General features: G+C 47.6%; 1 protein-coding gene across 1 annotated transcript in view; it reads right to left on the bottom strand.

The window, feature by feature from the left end:
* Nucleotides 1-23,689, bottom strand: part of LOC146800048 (uncharacterized) — a 60,360-nt gene that overhangs the window by 7,170 nt on the left and 29,501 nt on the right. Inside the window, exon 2 of the mRNA XM_085620964.1 lies at nt 23,401-23,516. Coding sequence (XP_085477090.1) covers nt 23,401-23,449 — 49 coding nt within the window. The 5' untranslated portion in view covers nt 23,450-23,516. The remainder of the gene's footprint in view (nt 1-23,400; nt 23,517-23,689) is intronic.

The raw sequence follows: 23,689 nt of genomic DNA on the forward strand, positions 1-23,689 counted from the left end.
ATTACTTAGTCCTACAACAACTTAGTCCTACAACTGGAAAATACCAGCAAATCCATTGACTTACAAGAATCACTCAATGTAGCGATTAATATGATAGAATCTTAAAATTTGACTGTGGTCAGAAGGATAACAGCGAATGCTTGGGACAGAGATAGTAGCTTCTGCTGTCTCTCGAGAGAAGGAAACGCCCAGTTTATTGTGGTGTCCAGAATTGCCTCTCAGAACGTAATGCTATTGGAAGGATGCTCTTTGGAAGGATGGAGAGAAGATTTCCCCAGGTTCAGAGTCAGGCCTAATTCGGCAAACAGTCTTGTGCATGCCACCATGGACGACTGAGCAGCTGCGTGTGAAGGTGCTTTGATCAACCAGTCGTCCAGGTATGGAAATCCCCACAGATCCGCGGGCGCAAACGCCTCGATAGTTGTGGGCAGAGCTGCAGACATTATACAGAACCGGCCGGACCAGCCGTGAAAATCGCACTGCACGCACTGGCGCAACTACGGCTCGGTGAGGGGGCGCGGCCTGGGCCGGGATATACAGCCAGGGACTCAATTACTGGCGCGGCTGAGTGGCGCGTGGAGGCCCCCCTGCCCAAAGACGACATCGGCACGGCGGAGAGCGAGGCCCGGCCGCATCATGGCAAGGCACACCTGTACTGGCCGGTGAGGTACGGAGGCGGCGGCACTCTGAATTACGTTCGAACCAGCCACTGAGGTCGGCATGCGGTGCAGCAAATCAGCAGAACAGTGCGGCAGCCACGAGTAGCAGGCCGAACGATCGGCCCGATCTTACCACACCAAAACATTGTGGAACACTTTCATACCGGACGCACTAGTCGAAAAGCAAGACTACCACTGAGGCAGGCTTCACAACGGCAAGACACAGGGCTGCGGCACCTCCAGGCAGATCCAAGGCTGGTCTTCGATGCAGTTCAGTAAGTACAGTCAAGGAGCCACAGCACAGTATGGCTGAGGGACCCCCGCCGGTGGAAGGGCTGATATCGCACCCCGCTGACTCCTCATCCCCATGGGCGAACACCAGAGACTCGTAATACGTCAGTGCCACGGGGCAACAGGGGCCCTACCCACGCAGTAGTGCATGCACCCGGGGGAGATCCCAGCTATGCCAAGATTAGGGGCCAGCTCCATTAAGCAGACCGAGTGTATGATTTAGTGCAATAACAGGCAGCTCGTGCAGTGGGACTACGGAAGAAGACCCTCACCTGGCCCCGTCCTGCAGCAGCAGTATAACAATGGTGCAACCGGTTGGAGGTGGGAAACCTGAAAGGCCGCGTTTGACTCCTCTGCACACGGACGGGCAGCGGTGACTACTGCCACTTACCCAAGTTGCACAATGCGAAGTTGATTGAGGTCTGCTGCATTGGGGGGGTAGAGGCCAACGCAGCACACATCAGACGAAGCTCGACAAATATGCCTGCACCAAAGACCCCCCAGAACGATCGGAACACGATGCAGCCCGAGCACCAAGCCCTACGCAGTCGAAGGCAACAGAAGTCACAATGCAGGACATCATTGATTCACTGAATAATGTGCATAACTCCCTGGACTCCCGAATAGGGTCGATCTCCATAGAACTTTCCTTAATACGAGCGGACTTTAAAAAACATGGCTACAAGGGTCAGAGGTTGAAGCCACGACGGCAACCCTCTCCAAAGACATGGCAGCACTGCAGCACCAAGTGCGGAAGCTGGAAGCAGACAACAAGATCATGGCCGCCAAAATCGACGATCAAGAAGGGCGCTCGTGAAGCATCAACATTGGAATTATTTGGGTGCCAGAGATGACGGGGGGACCCGCTCTAGATCTCTTCATTGAGGACCTTGTCAAAAACCTTCTACAGCCCCGGGGACTCTCCAACTACTTTTCCGTAGAACGGGCCCACCGAGTTCCGGGAGGCAGACCACGGCCAGGGGCCCCCCTAGCCTGCATTTTTTAATTTTCGTGACCGTGACCTGATCCTTCACACGGCCCGAGTCGCCACTCCACTGAGAATTGACCAAACTACAATAACAATTTTTCCGGACTACACGGCGGAGGTAACAAGGCAGCGCCACTGAAGTTGAGAAGGAACTGAGTATAGAAGCAGAGGGCAAGACTTGGTTTTTCACGATGCCTGCAGAAGCTCAGGAATGGCTGGAAGGTTGGCGGCAACCCGTATATTCAGGGAGCGTTGTTGGGGAGGTGGGTAGTTTCAAGTCTGTCATGCAGGGAAGCAGGGAGGGGGGGTGAGGGAACAGAGTTAATGGGTGTTTATTCATTATGTTTTAAATGTTCAAACCGGTTCATGGTACGAATACATTGCCTCAGCGCAACACCTCCGACACATGGTACAGCCATTCTTTCTTCCATAATTACGATACATGACGCAGCCAGTATTATCAGCTAATGTAATGACTGCACCGCCATCGCCCCACCCTATGACCGGACCACCTCTATCAATCCTGTCCTGGAACGTAAACGACCTTAGTGATAAAATAAAGAGGGGGTTGGTCCTCCAGTATCTTAAACGCCAGGCACCAGCAGTGGCCCTTATCCAAGAATCACACTTAGTTGGGTCGGCTTGTATGGCCCTGGATAGATGAGGTTTCCGGATGGTGGCACACTCGGAGTTTACCTCAGGCTCCCGAGGGGTAGGTATCTTGGTGAGAAAACAATTCCCACTTATAATCAACAAAACAGGGACAGACGATCAGGAACGCTTCGCAGCCATAACATGTCAGTGGGAGGGACGGTCATTCAACATAGTTTCTGTATACATCCCTCCTGCGTTACATTCGGGGGCACTTCCCGCCCTTAGCACATTCCTACTCACGCTTCCACAGGGGGAACTTCTGATAGGAGGAGATTTTAACACTACGATCGATGATGCTCTAGATCGTAAGCCACCCCGGGATCAGCGCAGTACACCTTCACGATTGGAAGACTTCCTCGACGCACTCGGCCTCATGGACGTTTGGCATTCTTGATTTCCGCAAACACAGCAGTACACCTTCTACTCGGGGCACACAACAGCCTCTCTAGAAGAGATTACATACTAACACTGGCAGACAGTCTGGGGAGGCTAGAGGGAGTGACACACTTACCCAGGGGCATCTCGGACCATTACCCATTCTTTGTTAAATACATGTCACATGCACCATACCAACGGCGCATCTTCCCAATATATCCAGGATTTCTTAAAAACACCAAGATCTGGAAAGGCCTCAACAAAACCACGCAACACTACTTTAGTGAAAATTAACTCTCAGTAACCTCCCCGATAATATTATGGGAAGCATATAAGTCAGTTCTACGAGGTCAGACAATTTCATTAATTGCAGCTCACAAAAAAGAAAAACGGGAGCAGATAGAGGCTCTTGAGCAGGAGGTGAGTCAGGCAGAGGCCACACACTCTCAGACTCCCACAGCAGCCAAAGCTCACTAACTAAACCTGAAAAAGAAGGAATATAGAGACTACATGTGGGAGGAAGCAAAAGCCAAACTTACAGCCACGCAAAATAAGATCTATGAGGCGGGCGATAAAGCAGGCAAGCTTCTAGCTTGGCTGGATAAACGAGAATGGGCCAGTCGTTGGGTGGCACAGTTGCAAATAGATAGGGGGATCACAATAACTGACCCGCAACAGATCGTGAACACCCTGGCATTCCACTACGAACAGATATACACACCGGCGTCCACAGCCACACTCGAAGAGGCAATGGATTTCCTTTAAGATATTCAGATGCCCACACTGTCCACAGCCGATGCTCAGCTACTCGAGGTAGATCTTACTTCGGATAAAATAGCACTAGCTATAAGCGCGATGCAATCAGGAAAAGCGATGGGTCCTAATTGCAAACCCATTGAGCTCTATAAAAAAGCGGCGTCTAAACTCACACCACACCTGCTTCACATGTTTGTGGCTAGCCTAGAAGCAGGTGAACTTCCCAGAGACCAGCGACTGGCGACTATAGTTGCGATCCATAAACCCAGTAAGCCTGCATAGGAGTGTATATCTTACAGGCCAATGTCACTTCGCAGAGGCCAAAATACAAGCAAATACATTGGCCGTCCGACTGCAACCCTATCTTACAAAGTTAGTTCACCACGACTGATCCGGGTTTATGCCTGGTAGGAACACGGCACTAAACCTGAGACGGCTCCACAGCGTACTAGAATGCAAACCTATTATTAGAGAGGATGCTGTCATTCTCTCTTTAGACGCACATATGGCCTTTGATATGGTCGAATGGCCGTTCCTTTTTGCCGTCCTAAAGCATATGGGCTTCGGCCCCAACTTCAGTGCCTGGGTGCAGCTACTGTACACAAGGCCTCTGGCGCAGGTAGTAGTCAACAGTCGAATATCGGCTGCTTTCCCCTTGGGGCAAGGAACACGACAGGGCTGCCCCATGTCCCCACTCCTGTTTGCCCTGGTGCTGGAGCCACTGGCAGCCTGGATATGGAAGGATCCGGTCATTTGTGGACTCCGTTGGACAGAGGGATGGCAAGATCGCATCTTCCTATATGCAGACGATGTTTTGCTATATTTAGCATCCCCCAGACGCTCGTTTAATAGGCTCCTAGACATCCGTAAAGCTTATGATAGATTCTCTGTATACACGATCAATTGGACCAAATTGGTTCTGTATGTCTTGAGTGGCTCGCCACCCCAACTCCCTAAGGGGTGTAGGTCGTGGATGACAGTTTCAAGTACCTGGGCCTCCATATTACACTACTCCCTGAGGAGTTTATGGAGTAAAAATCTATCAGTACCCCTGAAGAGGCTCTGTCGCGACGCCAAACATTGGCAATCTCTACCATTGTCACTGCTGGGTGGAGCGGCACTCTTCAAGATGATGGCACTCCCAAGGTTTCTTTACGCCTTGTAAAATACCCAATTTTTAGTCCCCCTCTCCTATTTTAAGGCAATAGAAGCAGAAGTATGCAACCTTCTGTGGGTCGGTAAGCCAGCCCGCGTAGCCATGTGTAAACTGATGGTACAATGGTGGAATTGCCCTTCCTAACAGCCGCGGTAGGTAGTAGGAGTAACTGCAGGGCGGTGACGTGGGGAGGGGGAGGAGCAAGGTGGGGGGTAGTAAACTATGGATTACGGAGGTTTACAGGTAAGTTAACATATAACTTAATAAAACGAAATTTGTTATATTAATTTATATGTTAACTTACCTGTAAACCTCCGTAATCCATAGTTTACTAACCCCCACCCTGCCCCTCCCCCTCCCCACATCACCGCCCTGCAGTTACTCCTACTACCGACCGCGGCTGCTTCCTAATATACAAACATACTACTGGGCTTCTCAGTTGATCGTGCTTAACCAGTGGCTCCATGCTCCGCAAACGGAACCGGTATTCTGAATGGATAGATTTAACCTGGGAAAGGGGGGAATCATGAGAGCGCTATATATTGAATCCCGAAAGACACCCTTAATGGGACCCACCGCGCATGCAGTTCACATATAGTGCGTAAAAAGTTGGGATGGGACGGACCCATGACACAACTGACTCCGCTTTGGGAGACCCAACGGCTGTGTTGACTCAGCAGTAGTAAGGGATTCCACAAATGGGATTTAATCGGGATATCAAAAGTCGGTGATCTTTGGTGTAAGGGAGAGATCTTTGCTCAACTCCAGGAACAATATGACATGACGCCCACAGAAAGGTTCTGCTACACCCAAATTAGGCACGCACTCAAGGCAGTCATTCCAACAGACACTACTCTCCCGGAGGACTCACCATTGGAGAATAGGCTCCTTACCGAATATATAGATAGGAAGGCCATTTCGCTCACCTATCGCAAGATTATTAATAACCAACCAGACCCAACAAAACCTCTTCGAGAGAAATGGCAGGCAGATTTGGGAGAACTGGACGAAACCGACTGGCAGGAGGTCCTATCATCCCCACAAGAAGTGGCAATAGCGTCCAAATTAAAACTAGTACAACTGAAAGTACTCCATCGAATTTATTTCACAAGGGTAACCCTACAAAAAATGGGAAAAACCAACAGCCCACTTTGCTTACGAAACAGTGGAGCACTCGATCTGGGAATGCACTGAGATTGCGACATATTGGGGCACGATAATGCATGCACTTACACAAGTCAGCGGGGCCACTGTATCCCCAGAACCCAAGAGGTGTCTCCTTAACATCTGGGATCCAACAGATCTAAACCATGCGGCCCAAGACTGGGCAACGCTAGACAATGGGGAACACATGCTGCCCCAACATATCAGGACTGGTGTAGCAACATGGATAGCACCATGGTGGCGAAGAAGGCAGTTTACATACACAGGGGGAGCCCCAAGAAGTGGAAATGGGTTTGGGAAAAATTGAATGAGGTAACATCTGTTACCCACCACCTGATGAGTCAGCAACGGACGGATAAAGAAATGCGAAATGAGGGTGTGAATGTACCTGTGTTAATAATGTTATCCATTATGAAACCCCGTCGGACGAGGCGGTTTGTGCTCTGTACCATGTATGTATCCTTGCTAATCTGTAACTGAACTGGTGTATGTTAACCAACATTTAATAAAAAGAGTTTTAAAAAAACAAGATGGCCCCCAAAGAAAAGTACCAGCACCAGTACCAAGAAAGGTGACAGTGAGAAGAAGGCACTGCCACTCACCAAGACCAGTATGTCGTTCAAGGTCTGTTTTGGGAAAACAAAAATTGTGCCTGCAGCAGCGGTGAACGGGGAGCAAGCTGGGAGCAGCACCCCTGCATCAGTGGACCCACCCCACCAACCTAGGCGCAAGCCCATGTCTGTAGCAGAGGCAGCCAGTGTAATCACAAGTCCAACGCCGACGAGCAGTGATGCTGACATTGACTTATCGCAAAGTAGTACCCACTCAATGCAGGAAACTCAGATAAGTGGGCAACTACAGCAGCAACCACCGCCCCCAGTAGTAGTTGTTCCTCCCGAAGTAGGGGCAGTTCAGGAGATCAAGCTTCCTGCAGAGGAAGAAGATCCACTGTCTTCCAGATCCCCAGCAAGGAAAAGGAGGGTTAGTTCATCAACTTCTTCTGTTAGCCCCCCTTCTGATTATGTAGACCCACTTGGATGCCACTTCAGTCTGAGAGTGAGACACGCCACGAGACAAGGCTAGGGAAAAGGAAGGTTCCAGAACGCCTTAGCGTTATGGAGGTAGATGTAGAAGAGGAGTATGATGATGACAAGCCAGTCCTCATGGACATTAGTCCCCCCCCCTGTGGAGACCGACATTGCCCCATCCCAAATTGCTGTGAGTGATGTGGCTCGGATACCACCAACACAGATGATACCACCAACACCATCTCCAGCTTCCATATTTCGCCGGCAACCACCTACATCCACCACAACCACCTCAGTAGAAGTAGGTACTGCAGAGAGTCAAGCTTCACACCCACCTACCAGTTCATACGGCATTGCAAGTGGAACCAGCAGTGCCAGAAAGTTGACCTCCCCAGTTTGGGACTTCTTTTCGGTTAGCAGGAAGGATGTGAACATTGCTATATGCTCCATTTGTGGACAAGGTGTTAGTCAGGGTAAGATTGGTACAAACTATGGTACCGGAGGCCAAACAACCCATCTAAAAAAACACCACTTGATCCAGTGGGAGGCGCACCTTAGCGGGCAAAAAACTGCACCCATTGTTGAGGGTGGGGAAGAAGAAGTAGAAGATCAGATCACGGTGGAAGGTGAACAAGAGGGAGACATTTTTTCTAGTACACAAAGTAGCCCTGTCCCCAGCAGTGCAGTGGTACCGCCCACATCCTCATCATCAACATCGCAGTGGCACAAGACTAAGAGTCAGGCTGAGACACCAAGGGGTCTCAGGCAAGAGAGTACCGCAATGTAAAAACGTGATTTGAGCCTAACAACATCTGTCCTCAAGATGTCACCTGCATCCGTGTCACAAGAAAATAAAAAAATCCAGGCTACCATTCTCAGCATGTTTAGGTCAGAGGGGCAGTATGAACGCAACCACCCAATGGCACGTTTGTACAACGCAAAGCTGACTAAAATGTTAGCGCTGGACCTCCTCCCTTTTTCTTTTGTGGAAGGGGTGGGTTTTCTTGAATTTGTGACAACCATCTGCCCAAAATGGAAGGTTCCCAGCCGGTCCTTGTTGTTCCAGCACTACATCACGACGTCCTGGAATTGCTTGGACAAGCTTTGCGGCAGAGTGCTGTTCACACTATCCACCTGACAACAGACATGTGGACCTGTTGCCAAGCCACTGATTACATATACATCACTGCACACTGGATCTCTTTTGTGGGGGTTAGAGAAAAGATATCTGCAGCAGGTGTTGTTGACACTGCTGAGATTTTTAATGCAACTCGGAAACATGCCACTGTAGCCATGTTCGCCATGGAGAAATCTCATACTGCAGCAAACATTGTGGAAGACTTTGACAGCAAGGTCTTTGAATGGCTGCGACCAAGAGGGCTTACCATTGGTTTTGTTTCCACGGACAATGGCAGTAATATAGTTAAGGCTATGGCCGATGGTGGTTATTTCAGGGTCCTGTGTTTGGCGCACTGCATTAACATCATTGTTCAAGACTTTCTGAAAAAAAGAAGACCGAATCAGCGACTTACTGACCACCTGCAGAAGAATCTGCACACATTTCAGCAAATCTTTTAAAGCCCAGAAGCATCTGAGGATCATTCAACGTGAGCATAGAATGGAAGTTAAAGCACTCATCCAGGTGGTGCCAACACGTTGGAACTCAACTTATTACATGCTTGAACGTCTGTTTGAGCAGTACAGACCAATCAATTAATTTGTCATGCAAAGAGGGGTTGCTACTGTGAAAGGCATGATCATTGAGATGGACCAATGGGGCCTAGTTATATGCCTGACAGAGATGCTACTTCCTTTCGAGCTTTTCACACGTGAAGTCAGCAAGGAGGACTGTACTATGGGCCAAGCTATCAAACTGTTGCACATGCTACAGGAACAGCTGAAGGGGGTGTCTGCAATGTACGCAGATGTGGAGGAAAAAAAGAAGCATATGAGTTGGTAGAGAGCTTAACGCTTATCTGAAAATACAAGGGTGCAAAGAGGCATTGTGTCATGCAACCATTACATTTGTGCCACAATTCTGGATCCATGGTACAAAACAGTACTGAACACATTGATTCCGTTTACAGAAGAGGATGTTGCCAACTACAAAACTTGGAAAACTGTGGAAGCTAGTCACTTAGAAAAAGAAGGGCCGGGAATTAGAAGCCCGCTACTCCAGGCCACAACAAGTACTGTAGGGCAGCCGGCGTCAAGTTCAACTTCAGAGCCTGAGGGCTGTGTGGTTGGCTCACAGCAACCAAAATGACCAACAACACCAAAAACAACAATAACAGGAGCATCAGCCCCACCAAAATCAGCACAGGAATGGTTTCTACAGCAAGGGCTTGTTAGGTCCAGTGCTGAGGCAAAGGCAAAAGAGGTCGAACAAAGCAGAGTACCCCTGAGTATTGAGAGGATGGTCCAGGCCTATCTGGATGACCCAACAGAGGTCTAAATTGATCAAAACCCATTGCTGTATTGGTATGGAAAAATGCGCCAAAGGCCAGTGCTCAGCAGGCTGGCGATAAACTGTCTGGCTTGCCCTGTCGCAAGTGTCTCTTCTGAGCATGTTTTCAGTGCTGCTGGTGCCGTTCTGACAGTGAGAAGGACCAGTCTCTTGCCCCAAAACATGGCGAGGTTAACCATGATCAAAATGAATCAGCACTTTATACCACCGGATTACACCATACCTGAAGTAGCACAGCAGTTAGATGATGACGGCGACTTAGGTCATGGAAGTAGTGTGTTAGAGGACCTACTTCTGGGTGAACCACCAGAGTTTGAGGACAAGCTCTACTTCCCTGACAACAACTAGGCTTTTGACTTGTTACTTTCTTTCTTGCTTTGACCCCCCAAAAAGATACAGCTAAGGAACATTATTTACTTTTATTTTTTTGTGTGTGTCACTGTCTTTCTGGTTCGAATCACAACAAATCCATCACTACCATCTTACTCTTTTATTGCCGGATTGGAGTTGCAACTGTGTGCAGTCAGTGAAAAAGTAAATCCACTCCTCAGAGTCCTGCTTCAGTCCTGACTCGCTCTAAATCCATTTCCCTCAAGCCAGACTTGGATGGAGAATAGTACAAGAAATGTGAAATGTGTGCCTGCCTCGTCAAGTCCCTCCAAAGAACCTGACTATGGCTATCCTCCTCTCCGAGCCTAGAGGGACTGCCCCGTAGGAACAGGTAAATGATGGCATGCATTGGACGCTGACTCTGAGTGACTGGTGTTTGTGTTGTTGTTATGCATGGTCTCTACTAGTATTTAATCTACACACAAAAAAGGGACACAAGTCAATGTTTCCCTTCTTGTTGCTCAATAACAAAATTGTACTACTGCAGTCAGATCCATTGCATTTTTGATTCTGGACTCACTCGGTACACTACAGGGTTGGACACCATGATAACCATACCATATTCGCAGTCAGTCAGTAGGATCGGAGATGATTGATGGAATAACTCGGGGCATTTCATGAAGTGGTCTAAAAGGTAAACAAGTCAACATCAGACCTACATGTCTGTGTAGTGGTGGAGGCCAATGTAGTGGTATGACTGACAGCGGTGCACTGATTTCGTTACTTAGGTTGGAAAATGCTATGTTGCTGTGTATGTGTGATTAGTGCTGTCTGGCTCAAAATCTAAGCTAAGTGTAGGTTGGGTGGGCGCCGTGGGCCTGCTCCTGTTGTTGTTGTTGGTTAATGCTGGAAACAGAGTAGACATGATTTAGCCATGCAACCTCTGAAAGTTTTCTTGCTGCACTCCTCCTCAATTTATGCAGTTTAACTTTACTGTTCTCCTTGATTTTTCAATATCGCTTTTGTCTTTCCATCTACACTTCCAGGCTGGCCTTTACCCTGTGCTATACTGGGAAAAACAACTCACACTTACCTTACAAATCCGCAACCGCTTGGCGACTGTCTTTTTCCTACTTCGGAATAGATACTACCTACCGGAATGCTCTGCAGTAGAACTGGTGAACCAGATTCTCAAACCACATTTGTCATCACACTGAGAAGAAGAGACCTTTCCCTGGTGAAAATTTCAGCTGATCCATTTCCTGATGGGACTGTTTGGGATAGGGTATTGCATGATGTGTATGGCCCCACTGAGCTTTTACAAATTCCATATTTGTTTAAATTATCATTGAATGATGTAATTACACATAGTGCTGCTTCTAACGATTTGATACAGTGCATGAACTGCTAGAAGATCTAGAGTATTCTACTGTGTTTTCATCAGATGAATTGTATGATGGTACATCTAATTATGATGAAATGTTTTGTTTTCAACATTACGGTCAACATTTTCTGCATAAAGCAAGTACTCCATGTGCTATTTTCAATTATACACAACGGAAAAATTTCCCTACACCACCACAGGGGAGTTCAAAAACATTTGCACAGACGTTTTCTTATTTTTCTGGTTACGACACATATGACCTAGCATCTTACTATTATAGGCTTGCACCATAACCTTACAGACACCCAGCTGATATACTCTGCTTCTTTTATTTCCCAGCTGTACGATCAGGGTTTTGACTTTTGGAGGGACACTATAGATGTAAATCAATTTGGGGGACGAAAGACTGGCAAGTTCAGAGAACTGAGGCTTTGTTTGGAGCATGCCCTATACCACGCCAGATGATTTTCCTGAACGGAGTTGTGCAGTAGACGTTGTGTCTTGGATTAGCTAAAAGAAATGATTTGAACAAACCACGAATTCCCACATTCGCACGCTTTGAACACTGGTAGAAGTTTACAAAATACAAGGACGAACCAGTAGACACCATGCTATGCAAAGGCACATACAATTTGTCAGACCCCAATTGGAAGAGATGGTCAGACACTAACTGATGTCAGGCACGATTCCTAGGTAACCCCTAGGGTTTTAAGACCAGTAGGCCTGACCTGCGTTATATGCAGTCTGAAAACTCGGGTGGCTTGATTGGCTAATAACCTCGACACTGTCTCAGGTAAGTAGACAGTTCGCTTCACGGGCCTGCAACACTTCCATGGCAAACTTATCTTGTTACATGATAGGTTCCCCAGTGACTGAAATCCATCTGGCCTTTGGATTGCTCTCTAATGGGAGTCATTTGATGCTTAAAGCTCAATGTTTCTGCAGAATAAAACCAGGAATCGCCTATCTGGTGACGGTTTCTTCCATAATCACTTGTACCCAAGTACTGTTTCCACCTGCCCAAACAGTTAGGGAGGCAACGCTTTGACCTTCAATAAATCTTTCAAAAGTGCACTTAGATGCCCTGAGCTAACTGAAAGCCTTCTTGTTTCAGAAAGATGTGGCCTTAACATTGGAGAGCTGATACATCGTATTTTTAATATGCCTGATACGGCGGGAATAGCGCACTTTTTCAAACATATGGGCTCTGGATTGGTTAGCACCTTCTGGACAGGTTTCGGAGTCATTCCATCCTTTATACACTCAGAAGCGTTTTTGGAGGTCTTACACTTGTCCTGCTCCTTATTGCCGGGACAGTGATTTGAATTTTTCTGCTCTGCAATGGATATCCCATTTCAAGACCAACTGGAGCTGGCACTACCATATGTCCGCTGTGTTGTGAATGCATGGTACATTGCTTTGGCACACCTTTGCTTAGAGAACTGAATGAGCATTGGTTGTTACCATTTCGGCCTGTTTGGCTACTCTGCGTGCAACCCATATTCCACGATCTGCTGTGAACTCTGTGCTTTGGACTTGTGCCTAGGAACCCAATTGGTTGAGCATTGTGAAGTAAATGTACTGGTGGACCCCTTAAGAGTCCATCTATATCGCGGTCTGCTGCATATTCTCTTGCTTCTCACCGCATTTTACGAGCAATCCTGGGATGCTTCTGCTCCTGGTGAATTGGATCACGGCTCTAGTTTGGAAGATCTTACACTGGCTGTGGTCACTCCCTCAGCGGCTGCTGTATGGGAACACATTGGCTCCATAAATCTACTTTGAGTTGTGCCTTTGGGATCTTCATATGCAGTTGCTGGGAACAGAAATCTTTCGTCAACCTTTCGGAACACAAACAATTGGCTATTCTGCTTGGTGGGAACTTTTAATTCAGCCTGTTTTTAACATCTTTAATTGATTTTGAATTTGGTTTTTATTTGGTTTTATATTTTTAATAATGGCTTTCTGTGTACTTTGGCTTTCAAACTTTATGATTGCTTTTTTAAATTGACCTTTAGCTAGATTCTATACTCACAGTTATATACATTATCCTGAAAAACAAACCCAATCATCCAAAAAACATATACATTAAGCTTAAAGGACTAAGGCATACACGAGGTCAAACTTAATGTCTACAATTTATAATTTTTATTGATGACATTTTTTAAGCACTAAATTATATGTAATTTTATATGAGATGCTTATTTATGTTTGTATGGAATGGGTTATTTGATTCCAACTTGTTGATCTTAAATGATCACATTTCTGCAACTTTTATCACTATATTGAAATGATATCATTATATTGATTTTAATAAGGCATTTGCCAGTCCGTTTTTAAACACCAATTTTCTATGTATTAACATGATTATTGTGTTTAAAAGATTCTGATGTGTATTGGATGTTGCTGATTAATTACTGTATTCATACAATGATTTTCATGAGACCTGGGTTTAAGAAGACAGACTATGCCAGGAATAGTATGTTTTCATGGTTATTGAACATCCGTATCATGTGATTTGCACTAGCACTTTAAAATGGTGAAAGCACTCACATAGCGTGTCATGTGATCAAGGCCTCGGGTAGGCTGAAACGCGTAATGGCGGAGGAGCAGGGCGTTCCTCAATAAATAAATAATTTGCACAGATTCCTGGGTCTGCATTCGTCTGTTCAAGACAGCAGAAGGTGGCGGAGTAAAGAAATATATATATATATATCTATACAAAATGATTTTTTTTTTACCATAGCTTTCTTATTATTGAATAGCTTATTAGTCGCCCTATGTCTGTGGATTGGGTGTCATGTGTCTTAGTTGGGTCTGGGGAGAAACACTGCCATTTTTACCATTTACATGTTTCCTAAGTAGGCATGGGCAGAGCTCGCCGAGTTTTACTCTGCGGAATTCTGTGGAGTTACAGAAAAACTCCGCTAAAGTCCACAGAGTTCCGCATGCGGGCAGAGCATTGGTCAGGATGGCCAATACAAGTGCAAATTGAACACTGAATATGTTAGTTAGTGCAGATCATACTTGCAGAACCAAAATACTTCAACAGCTCCTGTGCTGAACCAAAACACATTTACAGTCCCGCAACGCTTAACCAAAATAACTCTAAAATATCCCCCCCAACGAGTGACCAAAACACTTCTACAACCGCCCACATGCCCGATTAAAAAAACCCTCGAACCCCCATGCATGATGAAAACATTTTTATAATTCCAAGGCATAACCAACACACATATAGACAACCTACAGATGATCAAAACACATCTACACCCACTCTGATAGAACAAAACATTTTTACACCCCACTCACCCGCATTACCAAATGCCTCTTGTAGGGCAGAGAACCTGAGTTTCCCAGGTTCATGTGTGGGCCCCTCATCCAGTCTTCTTAGCATTTGTGATTGGTATTCACAGCTTTAGTAATGGGATAACACAGGGCTAAAAAACCAAGAATGCAAAGAAATAAAAAAGACAGGAATAGCTACTTACTGTGGACCAGGGAAACTTGAGAGTTGTCACAATGCAAAATCCTAGATTACTTGATCAGCACACGCGGGGAACCACCATCCTCAAAGAAGCCTAACCAGGCACCGCCAGTCATTCTCCTGGGCCAGACATATCCAGCAGCAAACCCACGGTAGTCCAATCGCTAAGAAAAACCTTAATCTTGTGGAGTACAACAGCTCAGGGAAGCTGTGAGAGTCACGTGACTCCCCTCCCTCTATTCATTCATAAAATACCTGCTGTGTCCATTCACAACAAAGTACAGTGTGTGCTCTGCAGACAAGCATTTACAAAAACACCTGGTTATCAAAGAGGGGAGAGAGACAAGCAGAAGTGAGGTGGACAAAGCCACTTCCAGTCATTTAGAGTCTAAAAGACAGATGTGTTTTGTCGGGCAGTGGAAGCTGAACCTTTCCGCCTTTACATGCCTGGAAAAGGCAGAAGTGCATCAGACTTCGGGTAGCACCGTAGCTCTGAAAGCACTCAAGGAGTGAATCATGCTTGGGTGGGTAGGGAGAGCACAGAGGAGCTGCACAAATATATACCTCAGGTACAATCAAACCCCTCCAGGTGCTAACTGCATATCCGTCCACAGACGCACCAGTCAGAGCCTCCTTTGGTGCTCCTCCACTGCCTATATGGAGGGGGAGGGGTCAAAAGAACTGCACAGGCCCATATGTCTTCATGGCCCTTCTCTGCCCCACTCACTATAGGCTCCAGCGCGGCCTGCCCTCAGGCATGTTCCTTGTACAGACCCCGTCCCATGAAGTCACCAGCGATCGCCCAACACAAACAACAGAGGAGCCTCGCGCAAGTGTCTCCTTATGCCCCTGCCCCTCAATCAGGCCCACTGTTTCTGAAAGCAGATTGTGCAGCTGTGAAGGTTAGTGTATAGTGGCAGGGGTTGGCGAATGGGAATGGATGGGCGAGGCCTCAGGTTAAGTGTGCCAATAAAACTGCGCTCTATGCGGTTGGCTTCCAAATTCCACTTAGTAAGAACATAATCACAACACCTTGAACATCACGTAAAAGACCTCTACAATGCAAATGTTGTTATCTGTTTTCATCCATAAGGTGACACAGTTATCGATAGATCATAGCAATGTCGACTTGACTAAGTCCTCGGCTTGAGAGCAAGGGTGCTTTTTGTTATATATAAACAAGCTTTTCTGGGTTTAGGGATACGAGTACTTTCTGTCATTGCAAGGTCACTGCACGCTGAAACCTCAGCCCAGATGTTTTCTGATCCCTCTGCAAGGAGGGATGTCCAACCTTTGACCAAGACGGGGACTTACATTCTTTCCCTTCAGGGAAATGAGGTTGGATCACACACACAGATATATATTATTTTTATATGCCTGCATAAATGCATTGTTTTAGCAAGATGGTGGAACTTTTCATTCTCTTTACTGTCCTTATATTGCTAATCACTTTCATCTGCTTTCGCCTATTGATCATTGCTGCACATATTTTCTATACAAGAATCGCAATGGATAAATAAATATTGAAAACGCCCCTCTGTGCATTCCCTGTATAGTTCTCTGAGAGAAAGAGCATGAGTGACTAAGCGAAAGGGTACTAGATCTTTCAACACGATCCTTGAGGGGTGCTTAGGGTTGTCATGTTCCGTGGTTGCCAAAACCATTTGCTACCTGTCTAGGTCTAGGGGGCATATGGTGGTGCTGTGAGCTAGTTGGTCTCCAGGATGACATCCTGTGTGTATGCACGGAATCTGTTTGGCACCATCCCTACGTTTATGTTGCCCAACAAATTAGCGGTTCCTCCTGAAAAGTGGGGAACTACAGAACAGGACTCCATTGCCCACAGGGAAGGCTTCACTACATTCCCATCACCTCATGTCGATAGTCAGTAACTGACTTCACACGGGGGGAAGATGCATACGTTTCAGATTTGGAGGCTAAAGAGATGCTTTACACTCTGGTATTACTACTCTAGTGACACTCTGAAATCATTGGAAGAAAGTAAGCAAAAACTGAGCTAGGGTATGAGAGCTCAGGACAGAGAACTTCCACTATCTAAAAATGAAATATTAGGTATCTCAGAGTGGAGTTAAGGACTGGCCACTACGGAGTCAGTCAATCAATCGGTTTTGTATAGCGCGGCTACTCACCCGTGAGGGAGCTGCTGAATCATCTGGGCATGGAGGTTCAGTCGAAGAGCCAGGTCTTGAGATCCTTCCTGAATTGGGTCAGTGACGGGGATTGCCTGAGGTAGAGGGGCAAGGTGTTACAGGTCTTGGCGGCAAGGTGGGAGAAGGATCTTCCACCGGTTCTGGTCTTGTAGATACGTGGGAGGGTGGCCAGGGCAAGTTGGGTGGAGCGAAGTTTGGTAAGTGGAATGAGAGGTGGTGGTTCAGATGCTAGTCCTATATCGTGGAGAGCTTTGTAAGCATGTGTGAGGAGCTTGAAAAAGATTATCTTGTTGACTGGGAGCCAGTGAAGTTGTCAAAGGTGTTCGGTGATGTGGCTACAGCTGGGGGATGTTGAGGACCAGTCTGGCTGCACGGTTTCGAGCGTTCTATAGTTTCCTGGGCAGTTTCTGGGTGACGCTGGCGTAGAGTGCGTTGCCATAGTTGTGTCTGCTGGTGATGAATACGTGGGTGACCTTCTTTCTGGATTCTGTGGGGATCCATCTGAATGTTGTTCGAAACAGGTGTGGAAGCAGGATGAGGATACAGCATTGATTTAGTGGTTCATTGTGAGCAGTGAGTCATGTATGATGCTGAGGTTTTGTGCGTGGTCTGTAGGGCTCGGGGGTTCCCAGTGCGGCGGCCCACCAGGAGTCATCCCAGGCAGAGGGGACGGGTCCCAGGATGAGTACTTTGGTCTTGTTCGAGTTGAGCTTGAGACAGCTATCTTTCATCCAGGTGGCAACTGCCTTCATCCCGCTGTGAAAATTGATTCTGGCGGCTGTGGGTTTGCTGGTGAGGGAGAGGATCAGCTAGGTGTCATCGGCGTAGGAGATGATGTTGAGTCCGTTGTTTCTGACGATGGCTGTGAGGGAGGCTATGTAGTCGTTGAAGAAGGTGGACTCAGGGAGGAGCCCTGGGGCACTTCACAGTTGATCTCTGTAGGTTCTGAGAGGTAAGGTAAGGAAGGAGTGGTTCCAGTCAAGGGCCTGGTTGCGGATGCTGGCGTCGTGGAGTCTTGTGATTAGGATGCAGTGGGAGATGGTATCAAAGGCAGCCGAGAGGTCCAGTAGGATGAGGGCTGCAGTTTTGCCTTGGTCGAAGAACTAGCAGATGTTGTTGGTGGTGGTGAGGAGTGTGGTTTCAGTGCTGTGGTTGCTTCGGAAGCCGGATTGAGAGATACCCAGGACGAGGTTCTCTTCGATGAACTCGGGAGAGTTGGGCATTGATGAACTTCTCGATGACCTTGGCTGGAAAGGGGAGATGAGGGAGATGGGTCTGAAGTTCGTGAGGTCTGTCGGGTCGGCAGATAGCTTGTTTAGCAGGGGGTTGATCTCAGTGTGTTTCCAGTTGTCAGGGAAGGTGGCGGTCTTGATGGAGCAACTGATGGTGCGGCGAAGCTTGGGGGCAATGGAGATGGTTGCTCTATGGAAGATCTGGTACAGGCAAGGGTCTGATGAAGCTCCGTAGTGGATGCTCTTCATGGTCTTGAGTGTGTCGTCTATGGTGAGCGGAGTCCAGTTGAGCAGGATCTGTTGGATTGCAGCGTAGTTGCGTGCGGTGGTGACAAGCGCTGAGGCAGGGTCTTGGGTGTTGAAGCTGTCGTAGAACTGGCTGTTCTTGTGGTAGAAGAAGATTCTGAGTTTGTTGCAGAGGTCTTGGGAGGCTGGGGTGTTCGTAGCCTCGCTGTTGGGCATGGTGAACTCCTTGACCATGGCAAAGTATTCTTTGCTGTTGTGCGCGTTGACGCTGATTCTGTGTTGGACGTCCATTTTCTTTGTGGTTTTGAGGAGGAGATGGTATGTGTTGACGGCTGTTTTGAATGTAGTGTGGGCTTCCGGGGTTTCGTTGCTCCTCCATCTCTTCTCAAGACATCTACAGGTGCGTCTGGACTCGTGGAGGGTGGGAGTGAACTAACTGGCTTTCTTGGAGTGTTGGTTGCCGGGTGCCTTCTTGAGGGGTGCCAGAGTGTTGGCGCTGTTGGCGATTAATCGGTGGAGGTTGAATGCTGAGGTGTTGGCGTCTACGGATGTCGATGGTGTGGTAGTGCTGAGGAAGGCGGTGAGGTATTCTTCAGTGGCCTTGTTCCAACTACGACGGGGGCAGTGAGGGTGGTGGTGTACTGTGGGAGTGGCTGTAGGTGATGTTTCTGCTGGCAGAGAAGACGGGGTCGAGAGTGTGTCAGGCTGCGTGGGTCTGAGCGGTGACAAGCTGCTCGAGTCCGATGTTGGTGTGATTCTTCAGAAGGAATGCGGTGTTCTGGTCACAGGGGTTGGCCAGGTGGAAGTTGAGGTAACCGAGATGGATGTATTCGGTGGATGCGAGAGCATGGGGTGCAATGAAATCTACAATGGTGCAGGTGGAGGGGGGGCGGACCTGTAGACGCAGGTGTTGGGGTTGGGTTGGTCTGGATCTGGAAATGAAGGTGTTCCATGGTTGTCATTGGGTCGTTTGAGTGAGAGGTCAGGCGGAGGGTGTTCTTGTGGACGATGGCGATGCCTCCTCCTGGTCGGTCGGCACAGTCCTTGCGGGTAATTTTGAAGCCGTCGGGGATGGGGTAGGTCCATGTTTCCGCGAGGAAGGCGATGTCGGGAGAGAAGGCGTTGAGGAGGTACCAGATTTCCGTGGTGCGTTTGTGGAGGGACGCGTGTTGAGGAGGATGCAGCTGAGCCGGTAGGGTGCACTGTTGGTTGTCTGGGCGGCGGGAGGAGCAGGCGTGTTGGGGTGGGTGAGGGTGTCGCTGCAGTTCTGGCAGGAGAAGAGTCCTTGGGTGTCCTTTGGTGACATGAGGTGGCAGGCGGCGTGGTGTCCTGTGTTGAGGGCAAGGAGGTTGCTGGCTTTGTATCTGTGAAAGGTCCATGAACCAGAATCCGAGGTGCTGGCCCTGGTCCAGGCGCGGACAGGCGCAGATTGCTGCCATTAAGTAGTGCCGCTGGACAGCTGGGAGGCGGAAAACGCGGGGAGCGGGGAAAAAGTCATTGGAGGGGGCGGGGCGGGGCCGTAGGGATTGCAGCGACAGGGGCAAGGGCGGAGAAGGAGTTGAAAAGTGCCAAGGGCCAGAAAAAGGCACAAAGCAGAAAGCATCAAAAAGGCGAAATGCAGAGAAATCAGAAAGAAGAGACAGAAGGGCAGCCCAGCAGCAGAGCAGTGACGCTCTACCACTAGACCACCAGGGAAATGAACTCCTGACCAGAGGGTCAGCGGTAGCAATGGGGGCAGCTGCTACCAGGCGGAGATGCGCAGGGAACATGGACTGCTTATATGTCAGGGAACTAACGCATTTCAAAAAATACCACCAAAATATTTCCTCCACTAAACACTTAGTCTCTAGAATATTTGCGCTGCTCAATTCCCAACCTAACACATTCAAACTGCCATTTCAGATACAATAGGAAGAAGCCTTCAACATCTCCCTCAAGCAAAGCAATGCGTGAAATATTTGTTCGGACCAAGAATTTTGTCAGTCACGCTAACGCATGGAGATTCTCAACAATATACTTTTCCGAATGCACCTCACAACTGCACAGCTCCACACCGTTAATACTTTTCCGAATGCACCTCACAACTGCACAGCTCCACACCGTTAGCCAGGCATACCCCAAAGCCTGCTGGAGGGACTGTGGTGAAGCAGGATCCTTGATACATATACTGTGGACTTTCTCACAGCTGGAGGATTGCTGGAAAAAAATATTCCTAACCATTTTGATTATCCACAGCCAAACCATAGGCAAATTATCAGAGTTTGCCTGGCTGGGCATACCGACGGGAAGATGAAGTACACTGTTTTGTCACTCTGGAGCCAGACCTCCATCCTATTAACCTTGGCTGCACAAATTTTGAGTACTGCTGGGTCATCAAAAGATTGCATACGATCTGGCAGGAGAAAACTATCAATTTAACATACTATGGAATCCAGTTTTGCAATATCTGGACAAATATTACAGGGACTTTACCTGCCCAAGAGCTTGGGCCTTGTTGATTATACCACGATATCCCGGTTTGGCACACTAGTGTGCCAGGGTGATTGAAGCATGGCAAAAGTTCAAATTTTATAAGTGAGTGTCGCAGGGCACGGCATGTTTCTTTTTCTGCCTCCTGCATGGAGTGCAAGCGGAAGTGGCAGCTGGGTGCGTCTACCCCCCCTAAACACAGACACTGGGGAGCAGGGAAGCCCCCACCTTGTCTTCGGTCCCGGGGGGTATGGTGTCTCCTGGGACAATGCTGAATGTCCGAGGGATGGGGTCCAAAAGTGACTCTGGGGCTGGCGGGGGGGGGAAACACACACCCTGTCCCCATTAAATTCAATAAATTAGGTTGCGGGGCTCGGTCGTCCTGGGGGGATTAAGAAATGTCTAGCTGAGTGCTACTCACTCCGTTGAGGGTGACCAACCATTGAGCCGATTTTCATGAGGAAGGTGTAATTTTGCTCATGGTGAAGAACATGGCCAGCTCTAGCCACCAGGAGCACGTTCATCAGGCCTCTAAATTTGATTTACATTCCATGAAGCTTGGTTTCCTGCTCCTGAACCTGTCCTCTGTTTGTGCTCTTGGCCCCTGCCTTGGTCCGGGAGCTCCTTAGCTGCACCTCTTTAGCCTTTGAAGAGAGTAGCCTCCCTGCCAAACCCTCCATGCCCCATGATTTTGGCAGTCTTGCACAGCACCTGTGTATCAGCAGTGGAGTCAGTGGCCACCCTTCTAATGGGAGTCACCCAGCTTCAGGACCAGTCCACAGAAGATCCATGGGAAGCCTCCAGGGTTCCCTTAACTGATCCATCCCTCTTTTCCACTAGATAGTATAGGGGGCTAGCGCCACTGGCCCTAGAGAAACACTCCAAGACCCTGGGTTCCAGTTGGAGTTACAGTTCTAGAAATGTTCAAATTTCGTCCATAATGTATTAATCAGAAAAGTACCCACTTTTAACAGACCTACACTATGAATTCCCACATTATAAGGCCTACACCAGTTCAGCACCAATCCCTGAAAGGTCCCTTCTGCAACAGGCTACCTCTGTGCAGATACCGGGCTGACCGAGTCAGTGGTCTCACATACTTGGTCTACATGCGTGTGCTGATATGTTCGCATGTAACCAGCCCAGAGCCTCTTACCTTATCTGCATAGTAGCAGCCTTATCTTAAAAGGCAGATACTAGCAGTTAGCACCCACTTCCACAGGATTTACCATGAGTGTGACTCAGTTGGTGAAACTCACTTACAGTAAAAGTCCAAAACTGGGTAGTCAAAAGCGAGTCAGTCTGAGGATTAAACCCATTTGCTAACACTAGTACATGCAAACGTGAATGAATCATGGACACTTAGGACACAGTAATAGCATAATATATTCCACATGATTAACAAGTCCTGCTTTGGTCAGGGATATTTGGTGTTCATAAAGCACGGTAAAGAATGAAGCACCTTGTTTATCTGAACAGTGGAAGAGTTAGTGATCTTGATGTGTTTGTGAAAACTTTCATGTTGCTGGACTCCGATCTATGCCTGGCTCCTCCAGCGAACTCTATCCTTTCCTGGGTTACGTGGGGCATTTTCACAAGATCTATATTTGTTTATGCCTCTATGATCTATTTTTTCACTAGCCTTGACCCAGTTAAATTTTGTGGTTGTTCAGGGATGGGTGCTTACCGGAATCTGAGTCCAGGTCTTCCATTGTCTGAGGTAAGGGCAGCTTTTTACAGAACCACAATGTCACCACAATTTGTGGTAGGCAAATACCCTCAAGAAGGAGCCACCTTCTCAGGAGGCGAAAGCCAAAGGAGTAAAAGATCTCCGTTCTGGTTTAAGTCTTCAAAGGGATAAAGAAAATCAGGAATCAATTTCCACCAGGAATTCTTCTGGAGCGAAGAGTTAAGATCAGTAAGTGGAGGGAGCGAGGAAACACCAGAAGGAACACGGATATGCTCCGAAGCACCCTTCAACTACACTGAAGCCCTCATATAGCAAAATAACAGGAAAGGGAAATGACATCAACCATCACATGACAGGAAACATAATGAATTTCATAAAGAAACCAAGGAAGGAACAGCCATTATAGAAAACTAAACCAAACAAAAATCTGAACTGGACTAGCTCTGGAGTAGCTCTGAAATGCAGCTGCATACCCTCAGGCAGGCGATTGCTATTTTCGAGCTGGAGGAGCAGGTGAGTGAGACTCAGAGACCACAATGTCTGCTTCTCTTGAGGCCCAGAAACTGCAAGACCATGGAAGGCATCACAGGCCTCAGGGGTCCATGTGCCACGGTCATACTAGAGGTTTCTATTACTGCAACAAGGTTCTTTAACTATGAGCTTTAGGCCCTGATGTGTCAGAACTTTGGTAACTATATTTATATTCTTTGATTGCCAGTTTGATCATACCAGTGATCCAGTAATAACCCCAATCACAGCATTACTCCAAAATGACGCCAATTTAATTGATCTGTTTGATTCCCACAATAGATTCCATATTCCCACAATAGGATGTTAAACAAAGAAGACATACCTATCGGTGTGCAGAAGTTTTTATTTTCCTGTTGGTTCTCATCACCCATTGGATAGGACCCTCCCTCTTCTTTGAGGCTGTCCAAAATAATTTCTATTGTCAAATCAATTTTTCTTCTGTAACAATAGAAATATGGAAGAGTGATTTCACAGTTAGTCACAGGAGTGGACTACAGGGTCCTAAGCTGTGTCAACCTCCTTGCATACTCCATCAACCTCTGCATTTATTTCATATGATGCATGGATAATCCAAGCATTCACATACATTGCACTTAGATGAACGCTGTGGT

The sequence above is a fragment of the Triturus cristatus genome, chromosome 8, assembly GCF_964204655.1.
Source record: "Triturus cristatus chromosome 8, aTriCri1.1, whole genome shotgun sequence".
Lineage (NCBI taxonomy): Eukaryota > Metazoa > Chordata > Amphibia > Caudata > Salamandridae > Triturus > Triturus cristatus.